This window comes from Apus apus, chromosome 1 (genome assembly GCF_020740795.1).
Source record: "Apus apus isolate bApuApu2 chromosome 1, bApuApu2.pri.cur, whole genome shotgun sequence".
NCBI classification, from domain to species: domain Eukaryota; kingdom Metazoa; phylum Chordata; class Aves; order Apodiformes; family Apodidae; genus Apus; species Apus apus.
In genome coordinates this window covers 59,727,681-59,747,265 of record NC_067282.1, presented here as the reverse complement: position 1 = coordinate 59,747,265, position 19,585 = coordinate 59,727,681, and the positions used below count along the sequence as shown (strand labels likewise).

Sequence of the window (19,585 nt, the reverse complement as noted above, 5' to 3'; positions counted from 1 at the left end):
CCCAGAGCACCCACATTGGGAGAGGCTCCCGGAAGAAACTGCAACCCAGAGGGAAACCACATTCAAGCAGGTTTATCATTGAAGGACTGCAGGCCCTGGAGCAGGAAAAAGGAGAGGAAGGAGAAAGAGGAACTGCTGTGGACAGACTGCAACCCCCCTTCCCCATGCCCCTGTGCTGCTTGATTTGGGGAGAGGGGAAGATAGGGGCATCAGAAAGGAAGGAGTGAAGTTCAGCCTGGGAAGAAGGAACAGTGGAGGGGAAAGGTGGCATAGTTTTTCCTCTTTGTTCCTCATTATCCAACTCTATTTTTAAATGGGAATTTTTTTTTTTCCCCCAGTGCCTGTTTTGCTCATTAGCTTTTCCACAAGCTTTTCCATCTTATTCCTTCCCCCATTTCCTGCTGAGGAAGAGGATGCTGTAAGACAGCAGCTGGGTAGGATTCTGGCAGCCAGTCAAGGTCAACCCACCACAGTAACAAACACCCAAAAAGAAATTCCCAAAAACACCTAAGGTGAAAAGTAAATGAGTATTTCAGATTGTGGGAAATGCCTGTCTTTACAGTGACAAACCAAGAGAAAAGCTGGAAAACATGAGATTTCTTCTGACAAAAGTTGCAAATATCTACATTTGAAGTCCTCTGCTCTTTTAAATATACCTCCTTGCTAAAATAAGATAGAATAAACATTGTTTCTCAAATCTGTGGTCAGTTATTAATGGCTTCAAATGCCCTGTCCAAAACCTGAAACCATCTTTCAAACAAACTATTCTGTCCACTGTCCTTTGCACATTCCATCATCATGCACAAACCAATAACCTGGTTACGTGCCTACCACAATCATCCCACTCGCCTATTTCAGGTAGCACCAAATAATGTCTTGATGATACACTTACCACAAATTTCAGGTCTATTCAGTTAAATCATGCATGTAGACAAGTATTTTACCTTATTTGTGCAGCAAATTGATTTTCTAGTGTTTTCTGTTTTCTTCCCTTTTGTTATATTCTGCCTTTGATCTCCTATCTTATGTTACCCTAGCAGTTCAGGGTTGCTAAAATTCCTCAGTGCAAGACAGTCAAGAACCTACTTCTAACTTCCTTAAGCAACCCTCATTTGGTTTGTTTTCCAGGTATCAATTTGCTATCATAAAAAAACATCAAAAAGCCCTTCCAATACAGTATGCCAACCATGAAATATAAGAGGTCTTTTTACATGAAAGGCAAAAAAAAATGTAAAGCCCTTCTTCATCTCATAGCCCACATATTAAGATGAAATGTAACACTTCATAAGGTAGGGGAAAAATCATGGTTTAATTACAACAATGTAGCATAAACACTTCAGTAGTGATACCAGGATATTATTGTGACGTCTAAACTTGAGTTCTCCACAGACACTGTAAACAGACACTCTAAATTCCCTAAATGATTGGCATTAAGAAAGTTTATACAAAGGCAGTCAGTCGTTTAAGATATCATGACATGGTGAGACAAACACGCATACATCAGTAAGTACAGGGAAATGTTATGCTACATTTTGGACAGTTCAGAACTGAAAGTGCTTCACATCTATAGGATAAGAAATGGCTTCATCTCCTCATCCCTAAATGATGAGAGCAAAGAAATAACCCTTTATAAGGTTAAATAAACAGTGCCCCATTTATCCATGCTTATATAAAGTTTCCAACAATTCAGAAGATCCATGGTGAAATTTACAATATATATACAGTATAACAAATTGTCAAAGAAAAAAGTTCAGATATTCCTTGGTTCCCAAAAACCTGAAGCTCACTTTCTGCACTAAAGACAAAAGCTACTTACAATATTAGATGGGGTCTTTTCCTTTTTTTTTCTTTTTTTAAATTTTTTTTTCCAGTAAAAATTAGTCAGCCCAAATCCACCTTGAACAAAATTAGTCCCCAAGTTCTTGGTCATATTTAACAACTGCTTAACCCCAGTGTTTAAGGCATGTTCATTAGATGTCAGGATAGGGGTACTGTCAGAAATAATAGTCACAGGTACTAAGAGTCAGCAAATTTACATAGCAATGCCACTCATTACAGTATAATGTACAACAAACTGTTACGATGGAAGTTGTTCCTGAGTTAAAATTTGCTAGGTACTGCTAAGATTCATGTTTTCCTTTTATACTTTTTCCTCTGTCTGGAATGTCCTTTCACATATGCTCAGTTGAAAATTAAAATTCACTCTGCAAATAGCCTGCATGTCAGAAAGTAAAAATGTTAGAAAAATTCTAGTTATATTCCTGTTCCTAAATATAAATTTAGCCAAGATGTTATGAATTTGCAGGGTTTAGTATCACTTAGTTTTTAGCAAGAGTATTTTTTAAACATGAAGATAATTATGTCAGTCCACATTTTTGTGCTACTTCAAACAACAGGAAAATATTTTGGTATCAAGAATTATCATAAATGTAAAGTTCCATGAATATATATAACTCCAAAATTGTAGACGTTTTCTTATCCAGCCTGCTCCTTTCAAATTAAAGACATTTTATACTATAGGAACACAAATTAAAATACCTACAAATATATTCAGATTTAAATCAGACAACTACTTGCTATTTAGAATCTTCAGAATCCATTCCCAGAGAATTGTTTCTTAAGTATGTAATAACTGACATTCTTTCCTATTTTAAAAAAGCTGTTCTTGGCTGAGAAAAGTGGATAGTTTTAAAAATACAATTTTTATTAGATTCAAAATGTAAATAACAATTCCTACCACTCTAATCATCCTGGCTCCAACTCATTAAAGTTCATATAAACATTTGCTCAAGTCTGAGCATTAGATTTAACAGGAGCTTAAGGGCACTGGAAAATCAGGATGACAAAAGGTGCGACTCAGGTCTGTGCTATGCCGGCACTTCTGACTGTCAGCTGAAGAAAAAACCCCTCAGAAAATTGCAACCTCTGGAGTTTGCTCCAAAAATAGCTGAAACCAATTAAACATTTACAAATGAGCTTTAATGGAATCAGTATTTTAAGTGCTCCAACTGAAGCTCACTGCAGCGATGTCGCATCTCCTATTTTAAATACAAGAGAGGACTGTAGTAATTGCATCTCTCATAGTAGGGAATAAAAGTTCATTAATGTATTTTCAAATGTCAGCAGTGCAAACTGTGAATTACAGTATGATTAAAAACATCTTATTTCCAGATTTTCCATTTACCTCCTAGTAGGACAGAAACCAGCAACACACTGAGAAAACAGGGTGGGAAAGGAACTACTCTGCTCCCACAGTCTGGGAAGTCCAAACAGAATCTTACATAGTGGTATAAAAACAAAGCTCTAAATGAAATCTGGACTAGTCTACGTGTCTTATGCACAAAGGTTAGCTAGAATTTCATTGTTGTGACCATAAAATATAAATAGCAACAATTCATTCACAAAATTCTGGATTAGATTGATGTGGGGGTTTTTTTGCTTTAACAAACTGTATGACCCATTAAATTATCAGCTGGCTGTATGCTTAAGCACAACAACAGAAAATGTAGTACATAAACACCTAAAAAACACAGTCATAAAAAGCAGGCAAGTACATCAGTCTTTTGGTGGCCAAAGCACAACAGATTAGTCTGCCAAACAAGTGTACATGAATGTAAATCATGGGCATTAGTTTTGTTAAAAACTGTTTCTACTGTCAATAAACAGCTTTCTGTGTTTTAATACTGTTCTTAAAGAATTGTAAACTGTTTAAAAATGTATGCACAGACATAAATAACAGTAGAGGATTTAAATACAGTGGTCTACAGGAAAAATAGGTTTTAAATCAGCATGTGTGATGAGTGGGTAATTTGGAACGAATCCGTAATTATCCACAAAGAACCCAAATCTTTCCTAGGTAAGACAGTACTGCCATAATTTCTAACACTTGTGACCATTTATAACAACAAGAGAGAAAAAAACCCATATCAGCCCTGATACATCAATCACATTTGCATTCAAAATTACAGATATTTACAAGAAAAATATATATTTAATTAAAAAGCCACTGAAAAACATGGTCTTTTAGTCAGGTGCTGCACTTTCTGCAAAATGAGGTAATTTAGATGCAAACAAATTAAGTTTAGTAGAGTTCAGGATCCACAGTCTCCACACTTGGGAGTACAGATTGCTTCAGGAAATGGCTTGACTGCTTCTCTATGTTCAAAGCGAGAAATCACTAGATCCAGTTAAATCCTGTTTTGTAGTGCTCTTGATGCAACACTGACTAATGTCAGAAGGCTTCCCAGCTCAGTTTACAACTGGTCTTTCAATAGAAAGAAAAAAGAAGGAAAAAAAAAATTAGTTATAAGTTGGTTTCATCCCAAGATGGATCATTCATGTTCTTTAGAACTTTTCTAACAAGCTTCTCCAAGTCCTTGCGAGCTCTTTGTTCTTCTTCTAGTGATTTCTTCATCTTTTTGTTATCCTGTTCAACAGAGATAGAAATATTAGTGGGGTTTGGGTTGGTTGGTTTTTTTTTTCTTGCAGCTCTTTTCTGACCACACATACATTGTCTATTACAAATTCTGAAGGCTCTTCTCAGTTAGACTGCTATTAGCTGTTCAAAAGCAAAACCCTCTATTAAAATTTCCCAAGTTCACACAATGCAACAAAACCCACCAAACGGAAACTAAGCTATTTTTTTCCTTTTTATACTTAGAGGTCCTTTATAATGCAAGTGCTAGTAACAGATGGCCAATAAGCTTGAGTTCTTCTGCTGAAATCTGATCAATGAAGAGTAGAATATATTTGTTGATAACGAAGATGGGAAATGGAGCAGTAAGTAGAATAAATACCCCCCTCTAGGAGCCTCCTGTGATTACAACTAGTTTCACAACCTCAGAAAAGCTTCTTAAAACATAATGCAAATTAACTTGCTTCATTAGGAAAGTAAATAGTTGAAAGGAGTATCTTGAAAACGATTATGTTCTCTGGTAAGTGTTTGGTGACTAGATTTTAAACCATTTTTAAATTACTACCAACAGTCTAAGAGGAGTCTTAATTTCAAGGAACACCACCACTCTGCATGCATATTAACGAGTGAGTCAGTTCTCAACATGAAGCACCATCAGGTAATACTGAAATACCATCAACAACAGGACCATAAGGATGTCACTGACCAAACCACAGTAATGCTTACATTGTTTAATCCTGTACAGGCCAAGGTGACGCTGCCAACAGTGGGGAAGCAACCAGAAGATAAGACAACATTATAAGAAGGCCCCAAGACAACAAGTCGACAGGTGTTCAACAAACAGGATGGGATCAACAGCTGCTGCCTCCCTAACTCCATTCCCTCAACTTTGTTGAGACACTCAGGAATTTCATTCTTTTCCTGTAGGTACACATTTATTTTCCATTACTAACTGCCAGTTCAGGACTATTCGAGTTCAGTGCCTGTGGAGCTATGAATAACCTATAGAAGCTGCTGCAAGAGAGACCCCACTTCATGTGGTAATTCTCTGACTGGCAGTTTGGGGTCTACAACAACCGATGCACTACATACTCCCAAAGAGCTTTTATCCATTCAGTCCTTGGTTACTTGGGACCTCCCCAGCTCAGAGATTGTATCTGCCACTTTTCCAGTTGGCCACATCACAGCTTCCAAGGCAGCTTTAACAGATCTTGGCTTTGGAAGATGGAAGATTCTGATGAGACTGTCTTGTTTGTAAAGGCAACTTAAAAGAGAGCTACTGCTTGAAGTTCAGAAGGTGACTTTTTTATTTAGGGTCACAGAGATCTCTTGGGCCTTAGTGAAGCAGCACATTTATCCTTTGTACAGAAGCAACCCGCCATGGGAATATCAGTGGGTTATCATGGCTGCTTGTACTAAGTGAATTGTATTTTTAAAGATTGCCAAATTCACATCAAACCTCGGGTACACATTTGGTATGTCAAAAAACCCCAAAAATTAAATACGTAAGATGCCAACTATCCTATGTCAAGGAACACGACCACATCCTTAGAAACACTGGGCATGCTTACAGATAAGCAAATCATTTGGACTCATGTTTACAGCCCCAAACCTATAGTAATTTGACTACAAATCAATTTTTTATAAACACAGGAGATTTTATTTGACTTCTTGAGTCATGGATCTGTTAAGGTTAGTCAGCAAACTCACACTTGGAGAGTGAGGATAATTCAATGCTCTTTCGCCTACACATCAAACAATGACTGCTTGCAGCAGCATTAACATGGTTTAAACAGTCTGAGTCCTGACAAGAAAAAGGTATTTTTAAACATCTGATTTTGGATATTTAAAACAAGCTTAAAATATCAGCTGCAATTTCCATACCAGCAACTCAGGTGAGATCTTGCACAATTGTCTTACATGAGAAAGAATCACCCTAAACTAACCTGAAGCTCTCACTGAAAAAAAACATGTCACAGATACTGAAAAAGACTCTTGTCTACCAAAATGAGAGGTTTTAAGAACTGATTTGTAAGAGGTGTTCAGGTTACTGAAAGACTGCTAATCAAGGCCTAAATATATCCAGACATTTCTACTACTAAACTTATACATACCAAGAACACATATGATTGATTTCATGGTCTCTATAAGCTTATTTTGTTGGTGATACAGGAGAACTGAATTTGCTTAACACTTTCAACATCTCACAAGTCATAAGATCAAAACTAAATGAAACATAGCTTAATAAGTCAACCCAGTAAGAGGATACATAACACCCTTCTCAAAGACTAGTGCTCTAAGGACACATGACATCCACAAAGAGTATGATTTTTTTGTTAAATGGGTATGTTTTACTTTTAAAAGTTAATCTAGTCTAAAATTCTAGTTCGTTTCAGTTTAAGTCAATCAACTTACAAGCTGTATTTATTTTTATAGCCAGCGTTCCATCTTTCCATTCTCTCTACAAATGTAGCAAGTTACCAACCTGTCTTAACTCCTGTACTTCATCCTTTAATGCATATACTGTGTCAACAAGGCTTCTGAAATGGAAAAAAAAAATTCTGTTACAACCATTTTCAGAAACAGATGTCTAAACCTATTATTAGACAAACCTGTTCAATGAAATACATTAAAAAACCCCAAACCCATGGCTAACAGCCAATTTCAAATTTATGTTTAAACATTGTCTCTTATCCTGACTTACATTCAGTAAGGCAAAGGCATGTTACCAGCTTCTGTGACAGGATACACCTCTGAAGCACGTATGGACCTATACTGGTTTCTCTACTGCAGCCTTCTGTAACAGACCTGTACTTCATTTCCAACACACACTTTCCCAAAAACACAGAATGACACCACACACTAACTAGAAAGATCACACCAAGTTAATATTTAAATCCTATGGCACTTGGAAAAAACTATTTACAAGTGAAACATATCACTCTTGGCATGGAAGGTAGAGGTTGCATAGTGCATACAAAGAAACTAGACTACAAGCACTTAAAGGACTGGCAGCACACCCTACACAGCTCAGTTCCCTACTACAAATACACCAGTCACACATTACTATAATGGGAGTTGGGAGGAGGAAAAAGAGTGCAGTTTACTAGTTTAATCCATCATTCATTAAATGTTCTCTTACTTCTCTTCTATAACAGTCTGACCATTACTTTTAGTTTCTTCTACAATAATTTTTTCTTCTTCTGGAAGCAGGACTTGAGGAGCTGATTCTTTACGGGAACCTGTTGTGAAAATAAATTAAAAAATGAGCATCTCACAAATATTGCTGGGGCATTTCAAATATTATTATGTCACTCACTGCATGATACACCTGCATGACCAAGGTGTATCACCTTCCATTTCCCCCGTCCCCTATTCCCAAGTTTTTTTGACACGTTTTTTACATTTGAAACCACAGCCTTAAACAAACAACTGGCTGACAATTCCTATCTTGCTGCTGAGGTAACTGCTTGTGTCAATGATGGGGATGCTACAGACTGTTCAATGTTCAGTGTACCATTCAACTCTCAGCAAAAGCTACATTAATTCACCACAGCTGACTCAAAAAAAGACAGATGTGTTTAAGTATCAGCAATGTTAAGCCTCAAGGACAGATTCTGATCCCATACTAACACAAATCCAAGAAATAATTCCATTCTAAACCAATTACTCTTATCAGTAAGGAGCAGAATACTGGTATCAAAAGACACAGGGATGGAAGAAAAAAGTTAAAATCCCTTTCCCCTGAAACATTATAAACAACACAATTGTGTCCCTGTGCAAACACACACACGTATGCACACACATACAGCTTTTCAGTCCTGTAAATTCCTACCAAATTAAATACATCCTCTGTATTTCATAAACGTTTTTAAAAGCACTTTATGGTTTGACAATAAAAACTCAAAACATTCCAACATATTCAAAACATTTTCCACAATCATTACAATTTGTAACAGCAAGATAATACATATAGATTCTAAAAAGGTAGCTCTGAATAGAAAAATCTACAGCTCAAAGATGTGTATATATTTATACATAAAGTATGTATTCTAGAAATGCTAATTAGGCTACAAAAAATTACAAGTTTGTGTTTGGTTTTTTTAAAGAAGGTCTGTAAAATAAATTGCTGCCTAAGCATTTGTTCAGAATTCAAACACAGCAGATAAGACATTAAAGTTCTTGCATATTTTAACCAAGATAGCAGTTTCAACAAACAAGGTACACTTGCCTACCAATTCACTGTAATGAACTTTCATTAACAAATGTCTTAAGTCTAGTACAGTTTGAGCTATCAAGTAGGTAGCACAGGGTGCATGCCTGTTGAGAGAAATTAGTTAGCTCTGCTGAACAGCTACTTTGTGAGGTACAGTGCCTTCTTTTGTGCTTTGTGATAAAATACATAATCTAAACACAAAAAATGAAAGAAATCAAGCTCATTGAAAAATACTAAATTCCCCAACAGCTGCTGTCTTGAGTTCTGAACAATGAGCTTGTAGGGACCATAGTTTAGAAGTATGTCTTAAGCTGTTTAAACTATTTTAGTGAACAATGACAAGCATCCTTTAATGAAGAAAACAATTTCCTTAAGCTGACAGTAAAGTTCTACTGTATCAGTATGTGATGGTCAAAAAATGTTATGGAATAAAGATAACTGCAGATTTGAGAAGAGAAACTCATCCTCAAAAGCTGTAAGTTCATCATCTTACTGAGTGAAGAAATCTTTTAAGGGTTACTACCCTTCCATTTATTTTCCAGGGAAGGAACAACCAATAAAACAAACTGTATGGAGCTTGAAGATATTTCCCTGCTTGCGCTGTCAAAGTCTAATTGCAAAAAGTTGTCCTACGCTCATTTCAGTTAATTGGTTACTGCTCTGCTTTAATAGCCCAGAAGGCAACACGGAACACCAAGTTAAATGTCATTTTAGGAATTAGTTGGCACAAGCTGCTGCCAGATCACTACATTTTGGACTACTGTACCAATGTATAGCACCTCAGCCCAACACATGCACAGGGAGATGGTATCGTGTGTTTCCCATCCTGACTCCCTTCAACTAAATGGAGCAGCACATTATACTTCTCTCTCTACAGAGCTGCATCCAGTTGTCTTTGTCTGGTTAGAGTGACATGGGTGCTTGCAAAATAGCAAGGATAGCACTGCAGAAATAGCACGGAGTAGACAGCTTTTTTAAAAAAATGCCCCAGCTGTACACATGCATGCATGTCAAACAGATGTCTACACCAGTGTATTCGATGTATTTACACCATTACATGGTAAACACTTGATACTAATGAGACATACAATCAAGTTTCGTCAGAGACAAAAAGTTCACCAACATCATACACACAAAGAAATCACACAGTACACATGCACACTCACAATGTAAAACTGTTGCTCTGAACGCTGACTTTCCTGTGCTGCAAAACATTAACTACTGTGGATTTCGGGACATCATGTTTCACGCTCACCTCCATTGCTCTGGTACCCTCAGTCATGCAACTTTTTCATTGTGTCTCAGAACCCTTGCTGCTCTTACAATCTGAACTTGTGCAACAGACTCCACTTTTTCCTTTATCTTGGTTTCTTTGTGAGAGTTTTGGGGTGGGTTTTGTTTGTTGTCGATTTTTTTTCTCTAAACCACACAAAAGCACTTGCTAAGTACTAAAGGTACAAACAAATAGTCCATCTATCCTGCAACCATGGACCCTGTCACCAAATGAGTATGTGCACAGTAACATCAGACTTGACGTGTCACATTCTAAAGGAAAAAAAAAAGCTACTTCACTGTCCTGATTTTTTGCACCACTTATGCCAGAAGCCTTTTTTTTTTTAATATAATTTTTCTGGCAGCCATGTGTCTAGGACAGACTTCAAGCATTATAGGCAGTCAGCAATATTCCCTAAATTGCACTCTGTGCATCCACCAGGCTCTGTGTCTATTCCCTATGTGAATTGAGTGAATAAAACTTCTCTCCAGAAGGTTTTGAGCTTCAGCTTTAGGACATGGAGAGGGTTGTGTTATAGCACAGCTGGTATTTCGTTCAGTTGTACTAAAAGGATAGTCCAGGCAGAAACTTGCTACAACTTAGATAATCCTAAACACCTCTTTGAGATGTATTCCACATTTTTATGAAGTAGTGCATAAGAAGCAAAAGTTACTTTAGTTTTATGTATTTGTCATTTGCCAATCCTAAACATGCAAGTTTCATGCTGAATTTCATTGAGACACTACTCAGTTTCATTCAAAGTCAAACAGGCCAAAAGATAATGTTTAAACTGACCTCCAACAACTCTGTCCCTAGATAACCTTAAGACAGTACAACTGAAAGTACTAATTCAAAAAAAAAAGGAAGAAACCCCACCTGAAGCTTTATAAAACAGGATTTAATTTTTGATTGAGGGAAGTAGGGTTTATTGGAAAAGTAAGGATATTTGGCAAACCCAGACAATTACTTCAAGATTAGCAAACAAATGTTAAGGCTGAGTAAGTTGCCCTAACACTTCAATGGGGAATTTCTAAATCCAGGGTCTTGGAAGAATGACCCTAGTGTTTAGGAATCTGTTGCATATTTAAGGCAAAACAACTGACTACTATGATCAAGATTAAACTAAGTTTCCATCAATTAAATTCCATCAAGGAAACAAAGGTATCTATTCAATACTAGTATATCCCAGCCCCACAGTGGAAAACAATGCTTTTAGCCAGTATCATAGCCTAAAGGTTAGACCAGATGATTCTTGAGGTCCTTACAACCTGGCATTCTATGATTCTAAATTACAGGCTTAGCAAATTTAGCCTCCAGAGTAAAGCCAACAACAACACAGTCCACCCAGCATTCAGACCAGGGCTAGAGCTTTAGCAATATCCACTGTGTGATGTGGTGCAACACCTGAGATACAAGAACAGGCCTGTGAATAACAGCCACCTGCTTTGTTTTCAGTGTCTGACCCCCTTCAGAGCCTCATCAATGAGCCACACTAGCAAGCAGTTCTGAGCCTTTCTGGAAAACAGGAAAGCTGAAACCTGTTTGGATCTTTATGTGGCTGAAAGACTTAAAGACAGAAGTTTACTTTGTACCTGTCTGAAACAGTTAGAACAGCACTCCTAGCCCTGCAGAACCATCCTAACACTAAAACAGGAAGAAACTAGAGTGCAGACTGCATGCCACAGAGATTCTAAGTGATGTCTGTTTGCAAGCATAATTGCACAATCCCAGCCTTTTATTCACTCTCCTCAAAAGGCAGTGTGACATCTTTAAAAATGGTTGATACAGTACCATGCTGGCTCCTGACAGAAGCCAGGCTTCAGAATGAGCTCTACTGGTAATCAGTCTGATCCTTTGTTCTGAATCTTTCAGCAGACATATGTAGAAGACAGTCCAGAAGCTCTGCACACATTTTAAGACATCAGGTAGAAGGCAAGAAAGAGAAGGGGGATGAAATTGAGATACCTTTTTACTTTAACCAGCTATTAAACCTCTGCTTATGTTCAGAGACTATGTCTCTGTCTCTATGAGATGGGTACTTTAAGCAGCTAACCTCAGGGTCTAGGTTAAAAGCCAGCTATCTCCAGCCAATCAAGAACCATGTTCCCTCTTCTAGCTGGCCATTTGGAGGAGAAGGGTCAACCCAGATACTTTTTTCCACTGATACTCTACAAAGAGTTTGCTTTCTTCTCGAGGCTGAGGGTTCTAATTTAAGGTACAGATGTTAGCCCTGTCGTGAGTGGTTAACTTTCAAAAACACACCACAACATTTGAGGCAGTGATTCTGTTCTTAAGTATTGCTGTTTTCTTCACTTTTTCATACCTTTATTGTGATTAGGAGAGCTAGGAAGGGAAACAAGGCACAATAAAGGTAATAAATTAGAAACAGTACTTGTAAATATACAATTCTGTTTTTCACCAACTTTACTAGGCTCTCTTCATAAACTAAGCAGCTCTTTGAAATTATTTGTCTGAGTTTCAAAGACAAATGATCAACTTACTAAAGAAAAATGTGCATACACAACTGTTTAGATCTATTAGCCACTGGTATATACAGATGTGTAAATTTCCTGGAGAAGCAAGTGTTGAACACAAACTAATAATTACTTGTCATTTAAAACATTCAGTATTTCATTTCATTAGTCATATTTAAGATGTTAAAGTGGATGGATGAGGAGACTTCCCAAAGAAACCTTTCTTTCTCAATGAATTTTTGACAGTCCTAATATGAAGAATCTTAAAAGTGGTGCTCCTAAACTCTCTGCATGGATTGAGATAAAAGCACTGAAAAAAATGCTTTGTGCTACAGATCTGCCAAAGTCAAAGGGGAGCCCTTTAGTATCTTCTACAGATAACAAATCAGAATCCAAACATCACGCCAAACTTAAGTTTACTGTATAAAATACAACTCCTTTTTGGCAAGTTATTTGGAGTAACAAAAAAGGTCTTGGAATAGTGTTTTGTTTTTTTAACTAATACACAAATATGAAAAAACCCAACATGACTCAGATGACAGATCTATGCAGTTTACAGCAATGTGTTGATGCGTAATATGAAAATAATTAACATGGACTGAAACACATTCAACTCCACATATATTAGTTGTGTAAGAACAGAATGAGGAGCTGGAAAAACAGATACATCATCTGAAGAAGCAGGATATTTCTAAGGCAACATCTGGAAAAGAGCTATCCCACTGAACTTCCTGTTTCACTAATCAATACAAAACCTTACAACCAGAGGGCTGTAGGGCTAAAGCTAGAGTTGCTACCATCATAGCAATTTGTGACCTTTTGAGAGAAGTGGGCAATTACTTCATTTATTCTGATGTAAACATTTTTGTATGTATATTAGGTTATTGATTTGTTTAAATTCACTCCAATATGAGTATCTTTTAAGTAGAAAGACTAATGATTACCCTAGTTTTAAAAAGAATGTTGCAACATTAAATCTTGAAAATACGTAATATTATAAAAACCAGTATCATATTATAAAATTTCTCTCTGGTAACAGAACCTGCAGAAGCACCAGTAATTCAGCCCGTAGTTCTCCATCAATTCAAAATATTAAGAATAAGAAAATAAAATCAATTAAGGAGAGAGGGAGGCAACAGAAGAACATCCTATAGATGGCAACATCTCTGAATAGTTGTTTTTTTAAAAAGAGGATACAGATGAATATGTACTTCACATTACACTGAATTTCCTGTAGTTGTCAACTACATTAAACAGAGCACGCACTTGTGTCAAATAAAGCTCTTTCACTTCAGCATTTGATTTCTCCAGGAAGAAGGGAAGGAAAGGAGGCATGGGGAGAAGCGGGAATTATTAACTTACAAGTTAATGCTGTCCTTTCCCCCTGTGTAATAATTAAATATTAAAGTCACAGTCTAGCAAATGCAAAATTTATTTCAACTGTACATAACAGATGTCCTTGTTATATAAAACAAAACACTTAATCGATAGATGCAACCACAAACAATATGCATACTGTACAGTACAATGCAACATTCAGATATACATCCATTTTGTATTTTCAAAAGGCAGTCACCTACTAAAGATGGCTTCTCCCGTTCACAAATGAAGTGCACAATATATTATTTTTCTTCTATGTTTTACGTCACTATATACACACTACTGTGTTTTGGCAAGATTATGCAAAACACCCAATTAATATTGGTTGGTTTTAATTTATGGCAAATAACAGTTTATGGAAACACTGGTAAGCCATGTTAAGAGGGGCTGACAATGGCTCGAACCTACCTTCCTATTCAGATTCTCCATCCTTCCAGTGTATTTGTAACTGTACCCATATAACTTACAGAAGTGCATAAACATAAGGTACTACTATTACCATGACTAAAGTTCCACAAAAACAGAAACACTGAACCTTTGGACCGAATACCACCATTTCCACATTTTCTTTTAAGCATGTTGTACTAATACTCCTGGATCAGTTCACAATAGATTATGGTCTGTAACACTGAAGACACGGAATGACTTTCAACGTGCGGTGATGTTAATATAAGAGATTCTAATTACGGTAACAGTTAATTACTTAAATGCTACAATAATTAATGGTGGTAAACTGTCAAAGCTTTGGTGCGTAGAAAGTCAATAAAATCTTCAGATCCGTTTAACAAAACATTCTGTGTGATAAGGAAAGTTCAAGTGCAACAGCTGTATTTCAAACTCATATTTACACTATATAACATGGAACAGACAAAGGAATTCTCGTTTAACCAAAGCAAAAAAACATTATTCAACTAGAACACCACAGCTTAAGAAACAGGCAGGGGGGAAAAAAACCCATACTTTTCATATATGTTAAAAACAAACAAAACTGAAAGGAAGAGGGGAGTGAAGTGGGTTACAAATGCGCTGTGGAATGGTATGGAGCACGTGTACTTATCTCATTTCTCTAAGCAACACTCCTCCACTTTGAAAAAAGTTCAACATACATTAGTTCCTGGTCATTACATTAATATATGACTATAGTAAAATGTACCCCTGAAAATCCTCCTCAGTAAGGCCTGCTCCTTTTGTTAGTCACATTTTTGAATGCCTACAACAGTGACAGAGGACAAAGCAGGTGATCACACAACACCAAATGCAAATCTGCAGATGAGACTGCTGTGAAATTGCTTCTCCACACTGACCCTCTTCTGGAATCATGCACATCTACCAATTACTAACTTTCTAATAGTGTAACCTGCAGAAAGGTATTGATTATCTTTTAAACAGTGTAATCAAGTTCCCAGGCAGCAGTTAATTACATCATGATTACTCTGAACTTGTTCATAGGGTAACAACTGAACACAGGATAACATGCTTGCTTACAAAGGGGCAAAGGAATTGCATCTGGGGGCCATGATGAAAATGAGAACCATTCCTTTCATCACATGCTTTTCCCTAATGCTAAGACTTAGAAAACATGTCATTTTTGTTTCAATGCCAGTTACGATATCCACAAGACAGAACACACACACTTCACCCCAGCAGTGCCCCAGGTGCAGGTTTGAGACCCTCAGCTGTGCACAGCATGTCACAGTTCTCTGAAAAGCCAACACGACTGTAAGTGAAGAGCTGCTGCTGAAAACAAACCTGCTCATGAGAGAAGTTACAAGAAACAATAAAATCTGTCATGGACATGCTCGAAACAGTAGAACCCAAAAGCCAAGCATTCTATTATTCAGAACTTCAAACAAGCCAATATGATTGCAGTTGTACCTAGAGTTTCAGATGCTGAAACACTTGAGCGTCCATCAGGGGAACCATTTTCATCTCGTCTTTTCAAGAAGAATGGTCAATTGGGAGTTGTCAGCTGTGTATTTTAACAGGCAAGCAAACATCTAGACCCTGCTTTCTGCCACACTACTGAATACAGTAAAGTGACAGCATGACCAGAGGTAACATGAGATTATCAAAACACTGCATGTAATGAGCATGGACTGCCAGGTTTTCATGACAACTGCCAGACTGGGGCGGGGGGAGCAGTGTGGTCCTTTGTATAAACGTCCAAGCAATGAGGAAAAGACAGCAGTATAAAACCAGACATTTTTATGGATTAGCAAGTGTTCTTCTAAACATATGGGCCAGATATATGAATATCTGAATGATTTTACAGCTCTTGTACTGTTTATTTTTAAGCTGCTTTTTTTCTTACTCTACCAGCTTTGTATTTTGTTAGTAATATATAGAAAATCCAACCGCTACCACTAAGGTATTTCCGTATTGCTGGCACTCAGCTCACAAACCAGTATGGTTTCAGTACAAAATACAAAAATGTGCTGTATCCAAAATTAAAAAAAAAAAAAGGACCTGTTACTACACTGACCAAGTCAAAAGAAAAAGTCCCAAAACATTCAGAGCTAGAAATTAACATCTGTCAGTTAAAAAAACCCTCAAGAAATATCATCCTTAACAGGATATACACTTATTGGTACGTGTATTGAACTGGCAACAGAGCCTTCCACCAGGTATAACTGAAGTTTCAGAAGCTCCCTCAGAAGTTGTTAAAATACCACATTAAAGAGACAAGGAACAGCAAGAAAACATCTAAGAAAAGCAGGCTGTGATACAACAAGCATTTGTTAAGAAAAAGCTCAGAAGTGCATTAGTTCTGGTGAGAGATATATGAGCAACAGCTCTTACGAGATGTAGACCCCATTCTGTAACTATGGGCTGTCCATATACTGTCATAGTCAGAGTCTTCTGAGAGGTCTGAAGGCTCCAAACGAGAAAGACTACTGCGACGACCCAAGGAGTCTAGACTTGATTGGTCATCATCAGCCAAGACGTGATTATGCATCAGGTCAGTGCCTTGCCATGCTAAGGATGTATAGGTGAAATGGAATGGTGGATGTGGATAGGCAGAGGTGGGATGAGGAGGAGAACGTAAGGAATAGCCACAACCAAACACATGAAATAAAAGCAAAAAGGTGATGGGAAGAGAAGGAAAAGAGAAAATATTGTTAAAAAGGCACCAAAGTTGTTTTTTTTTTCTTTTTTTTTCTTTTTTTAATTTGTTTGGGGTTTAGGAATAAATTACACTCAGCATGTAATAACGTTTGAATTGTTACAGTACAGTTTTTAAAGCGGTTTTTAAGCTTCTAAGCAGCCTTAATTGAGAATTTTCAATAACCAAAATCTTGTTTGAAAATTGCCCTTTTGAAAGAGGGAGCTAGGTTCTTTTGAAGTATGAAGTCAGTTCTGGTCTGGGGGGATTTGACTGGCGACCAAGCAATAAACACAGTTAGCCAGCATGATCCAGCACTGATGCAAAAAGCAACAGCCCCTTCCCCACTATACATCTGGACCTCCATCCTTTCCCCTCCCTTGCAATGACACAGTTATTTGTACAGCTCCTTGGTGAGCCAGGTCAAAAAAGCAGTTTCTGGTGAAAACCAATCCTACAAAAGATTCTTTTTCAGGCAGGTAACTTCCTCACCAGCTCACAACACAGCCACAGAAGTGCCTGTGTCTCCACTGTAAAGAGGAAAAATGCAGGGGAAAAAGCAAAGGTTCTCATGCAGAGCAGGGCTGCTGCCTTTCTACATCAGCAGCAACACCTTGCACCCACTCAACAGGACTGTCAAAGTACAGCTTTGCTGGGCCTGTACTCCTTGTTATTTGTTTAACCATGTAGTAAATAAACTCACAGAATAACAGGGCCAAGAACCTAATATAGCAAAGCAGTCTGGTCCATTCCAACCCCTCACAGCCCTCTTCCCACATATCTCTATCAGAATTTGTCTTCCCAATTAAAGACTTTAAGATGTCTAGGATAGTTGATCAAACAGCTAAATACATTTTTTCTCTTTTCGTTTTAAGGCCTGGCAATACCTGAGGACTGAAACCATGGAAATGGCCATGCTATGAGCCACCACACACAGAGTATTGCAAAGGATTTTGAGCTTTCATTTGGAGGAGAAATGCAAAATAAACTCAGTATATATATATAAGAAGCAGGAGAAAGTGAAACTCTGTTACTTGCGTGTCTCCCCCAGTTAAACCCTACAGCTTCCCCATCCAAACAACTGAAAAAAAGTTGCTCTGCTACCTCAAATGACACTCCCTACGTGTGCACTGGTGCCACAGCTCTGCTAAACTGACATTACCAAAAGCAGCACCTCTTGGCCTTTGGATTAAGGTGCTGGTAGGAGAACTGCCAAATGAGTGCTGTGAGGGACAGGCAGAGTATTATTAACACAGAGGTAAGAAGGGAGTATGTAAAAAAAAAAAGGGGGGGGTGTACTTCACAAATGATGGGCAACTCTTTCATTATATTCTATGCTGACTACTGCTCCTGCGGAAGCAATTCCAGGATAATTGTGGTGGTTTTTTTTCTCCATTTCCAATTCCAGTTTACAAATGGATCTTCTGAAACTTAAAGGACATCGACATTATTCTTTCCAAACAAAGCTGAGTGCTTAATCAATAAAAAAATTCTTGCTGCATTTAAGAGCAAAAGAAAAAAAAAAAAGCTGCTGACTTCTGATGTATGCAATGATACCCACAGCACTATGTATATTTCTTAAATATACATAGAAAGGAAAAAATAGGCAAAAAAGCAAAACAAAAATCATATCATTTTATATCTGCGCACGCACGCTACTGTGCAAGTGCAAATGTTTCCCCAACCACTTCTTGTCACATTATCTTGGAAATGATCAACACATCAGTTGAGACATTTAAACAGCAATCATCTAATTTAATTTTGTTTGGAACAACAGTACATCTTCAGAATTTTAAACACGTTTATTTCCTTTTATCTAATTAAACGTACTACTGTTAAGACTGTAGGGCTATAAAATAGATTAATATTAATAAAAATATGTAATAGTCGCTAATATATGAAATTGACAATTTTATCACCTCAGCGACCTACTGTTCATCAAGACAGAAAAAATTAAAGTGAGGCTTTTGCTGTTACTTCAAAAGTTTCTACATTCTAATATAAGGGCCGTATTCCCACTTTAAAGTACATACGAATACAAAGTACCTGGATTTTGTCAAGGTGTTAATAGTAATCAAACGTATTAGGAAAATACATGAACTAAGTTTGCAACTGCATTTTGAGACTTCTCAACTGTCAACATAAAGTGCTTCTGCTGGGAAGCAAAGAGGCACAGAACACTGTGGCTAGCAGTTGCAGTCATTAATACTGCAAACAGCCTGAGTGAACAAGAAGTTAATGTCCACTCTTCTGGCTCCTGACAGAAGCAAAACCAGACAAGTCCTTCACGATCACTATACTGTGTTCCAAGGATCCCTGAATTCAGTCAGTATTCAACAGTGCAAAAACTGTGCAAATTGGAACAAACGCAACAGCATTTTCTCCTTCCTCATGTAAATGGAACACATGCTGGTGGACTCCCCTGCTCTGTGCAATGTTTTACTTACAATACAGAGGAACTCCACATGGCAACCTTGATTGGGATTAAATGAAGTAGGACCCCAGAGGCACGTTACAGGTTTTCAATAAGCTAGGTATTGATCTGAGAAGCCAGAAATGGCTTTAAGCAACACACGGATCTGAGAACAATTTTTCCTGAAATTATGAGATAGGATTAAAATTTGTAATTAATACTAAAAACAACTAGTGGCAATAAAAGAAATGTTTAAAAGTTTAGGTTACTTTTCCATAGCAGAAGTCCTCATTGAACAGAAAAAAAAAATAC

The 19,585-nt window shown here is 37.3% G+C and overlaps 1 protein-coding gene across 7 annotated transcripts in view; it reads right to left on the bottom strand.

Annotated features, from left to right (window-relative positions):
- Nucleotides 1-1,290: 1,290 nt before the first annotated feature.
- Nucleotides 1,291-19,585, bottom strand: part of ARHGEF7 (Rho guanine nucleotide exchange factor 7) — a 129,477-nt gene continuing 111,182 nt past the window's right edge. For 4 of the 7 annotated variants that reach the window (XM_051610628.1, XM_051610636.1, XM_051610675.1 and 1 more), the window contains 4 exons: nt 16,557-16,733; nt 7,557-7,656; nt 6,900-6,954; nt 1,291-4,426 (listed from right to left, as the gene is read on the bottom strand). In XM_051610628.1, the coding sequence (XP_051466588.1) occupies nt 4,304-4,426; nt 6,900-6,954; nt 7,557-7,656; nt 16,557-16,733 (455 nt within the window). In that variant the 3' untranslated portion in view covers nt 1,291-4,303. Of the gene's footprint in view, nt 4,427-5,140; nt 5,172-6,899; nt 6,955-7,556; nt 7,657-15,632; nt 16,734-19,585 lie in introns of those variants that run through there. The other 3 variants (XM_051610645.1, XM_051610655.1, XR_007888621.1) reach the window with 3 other exon arrangements.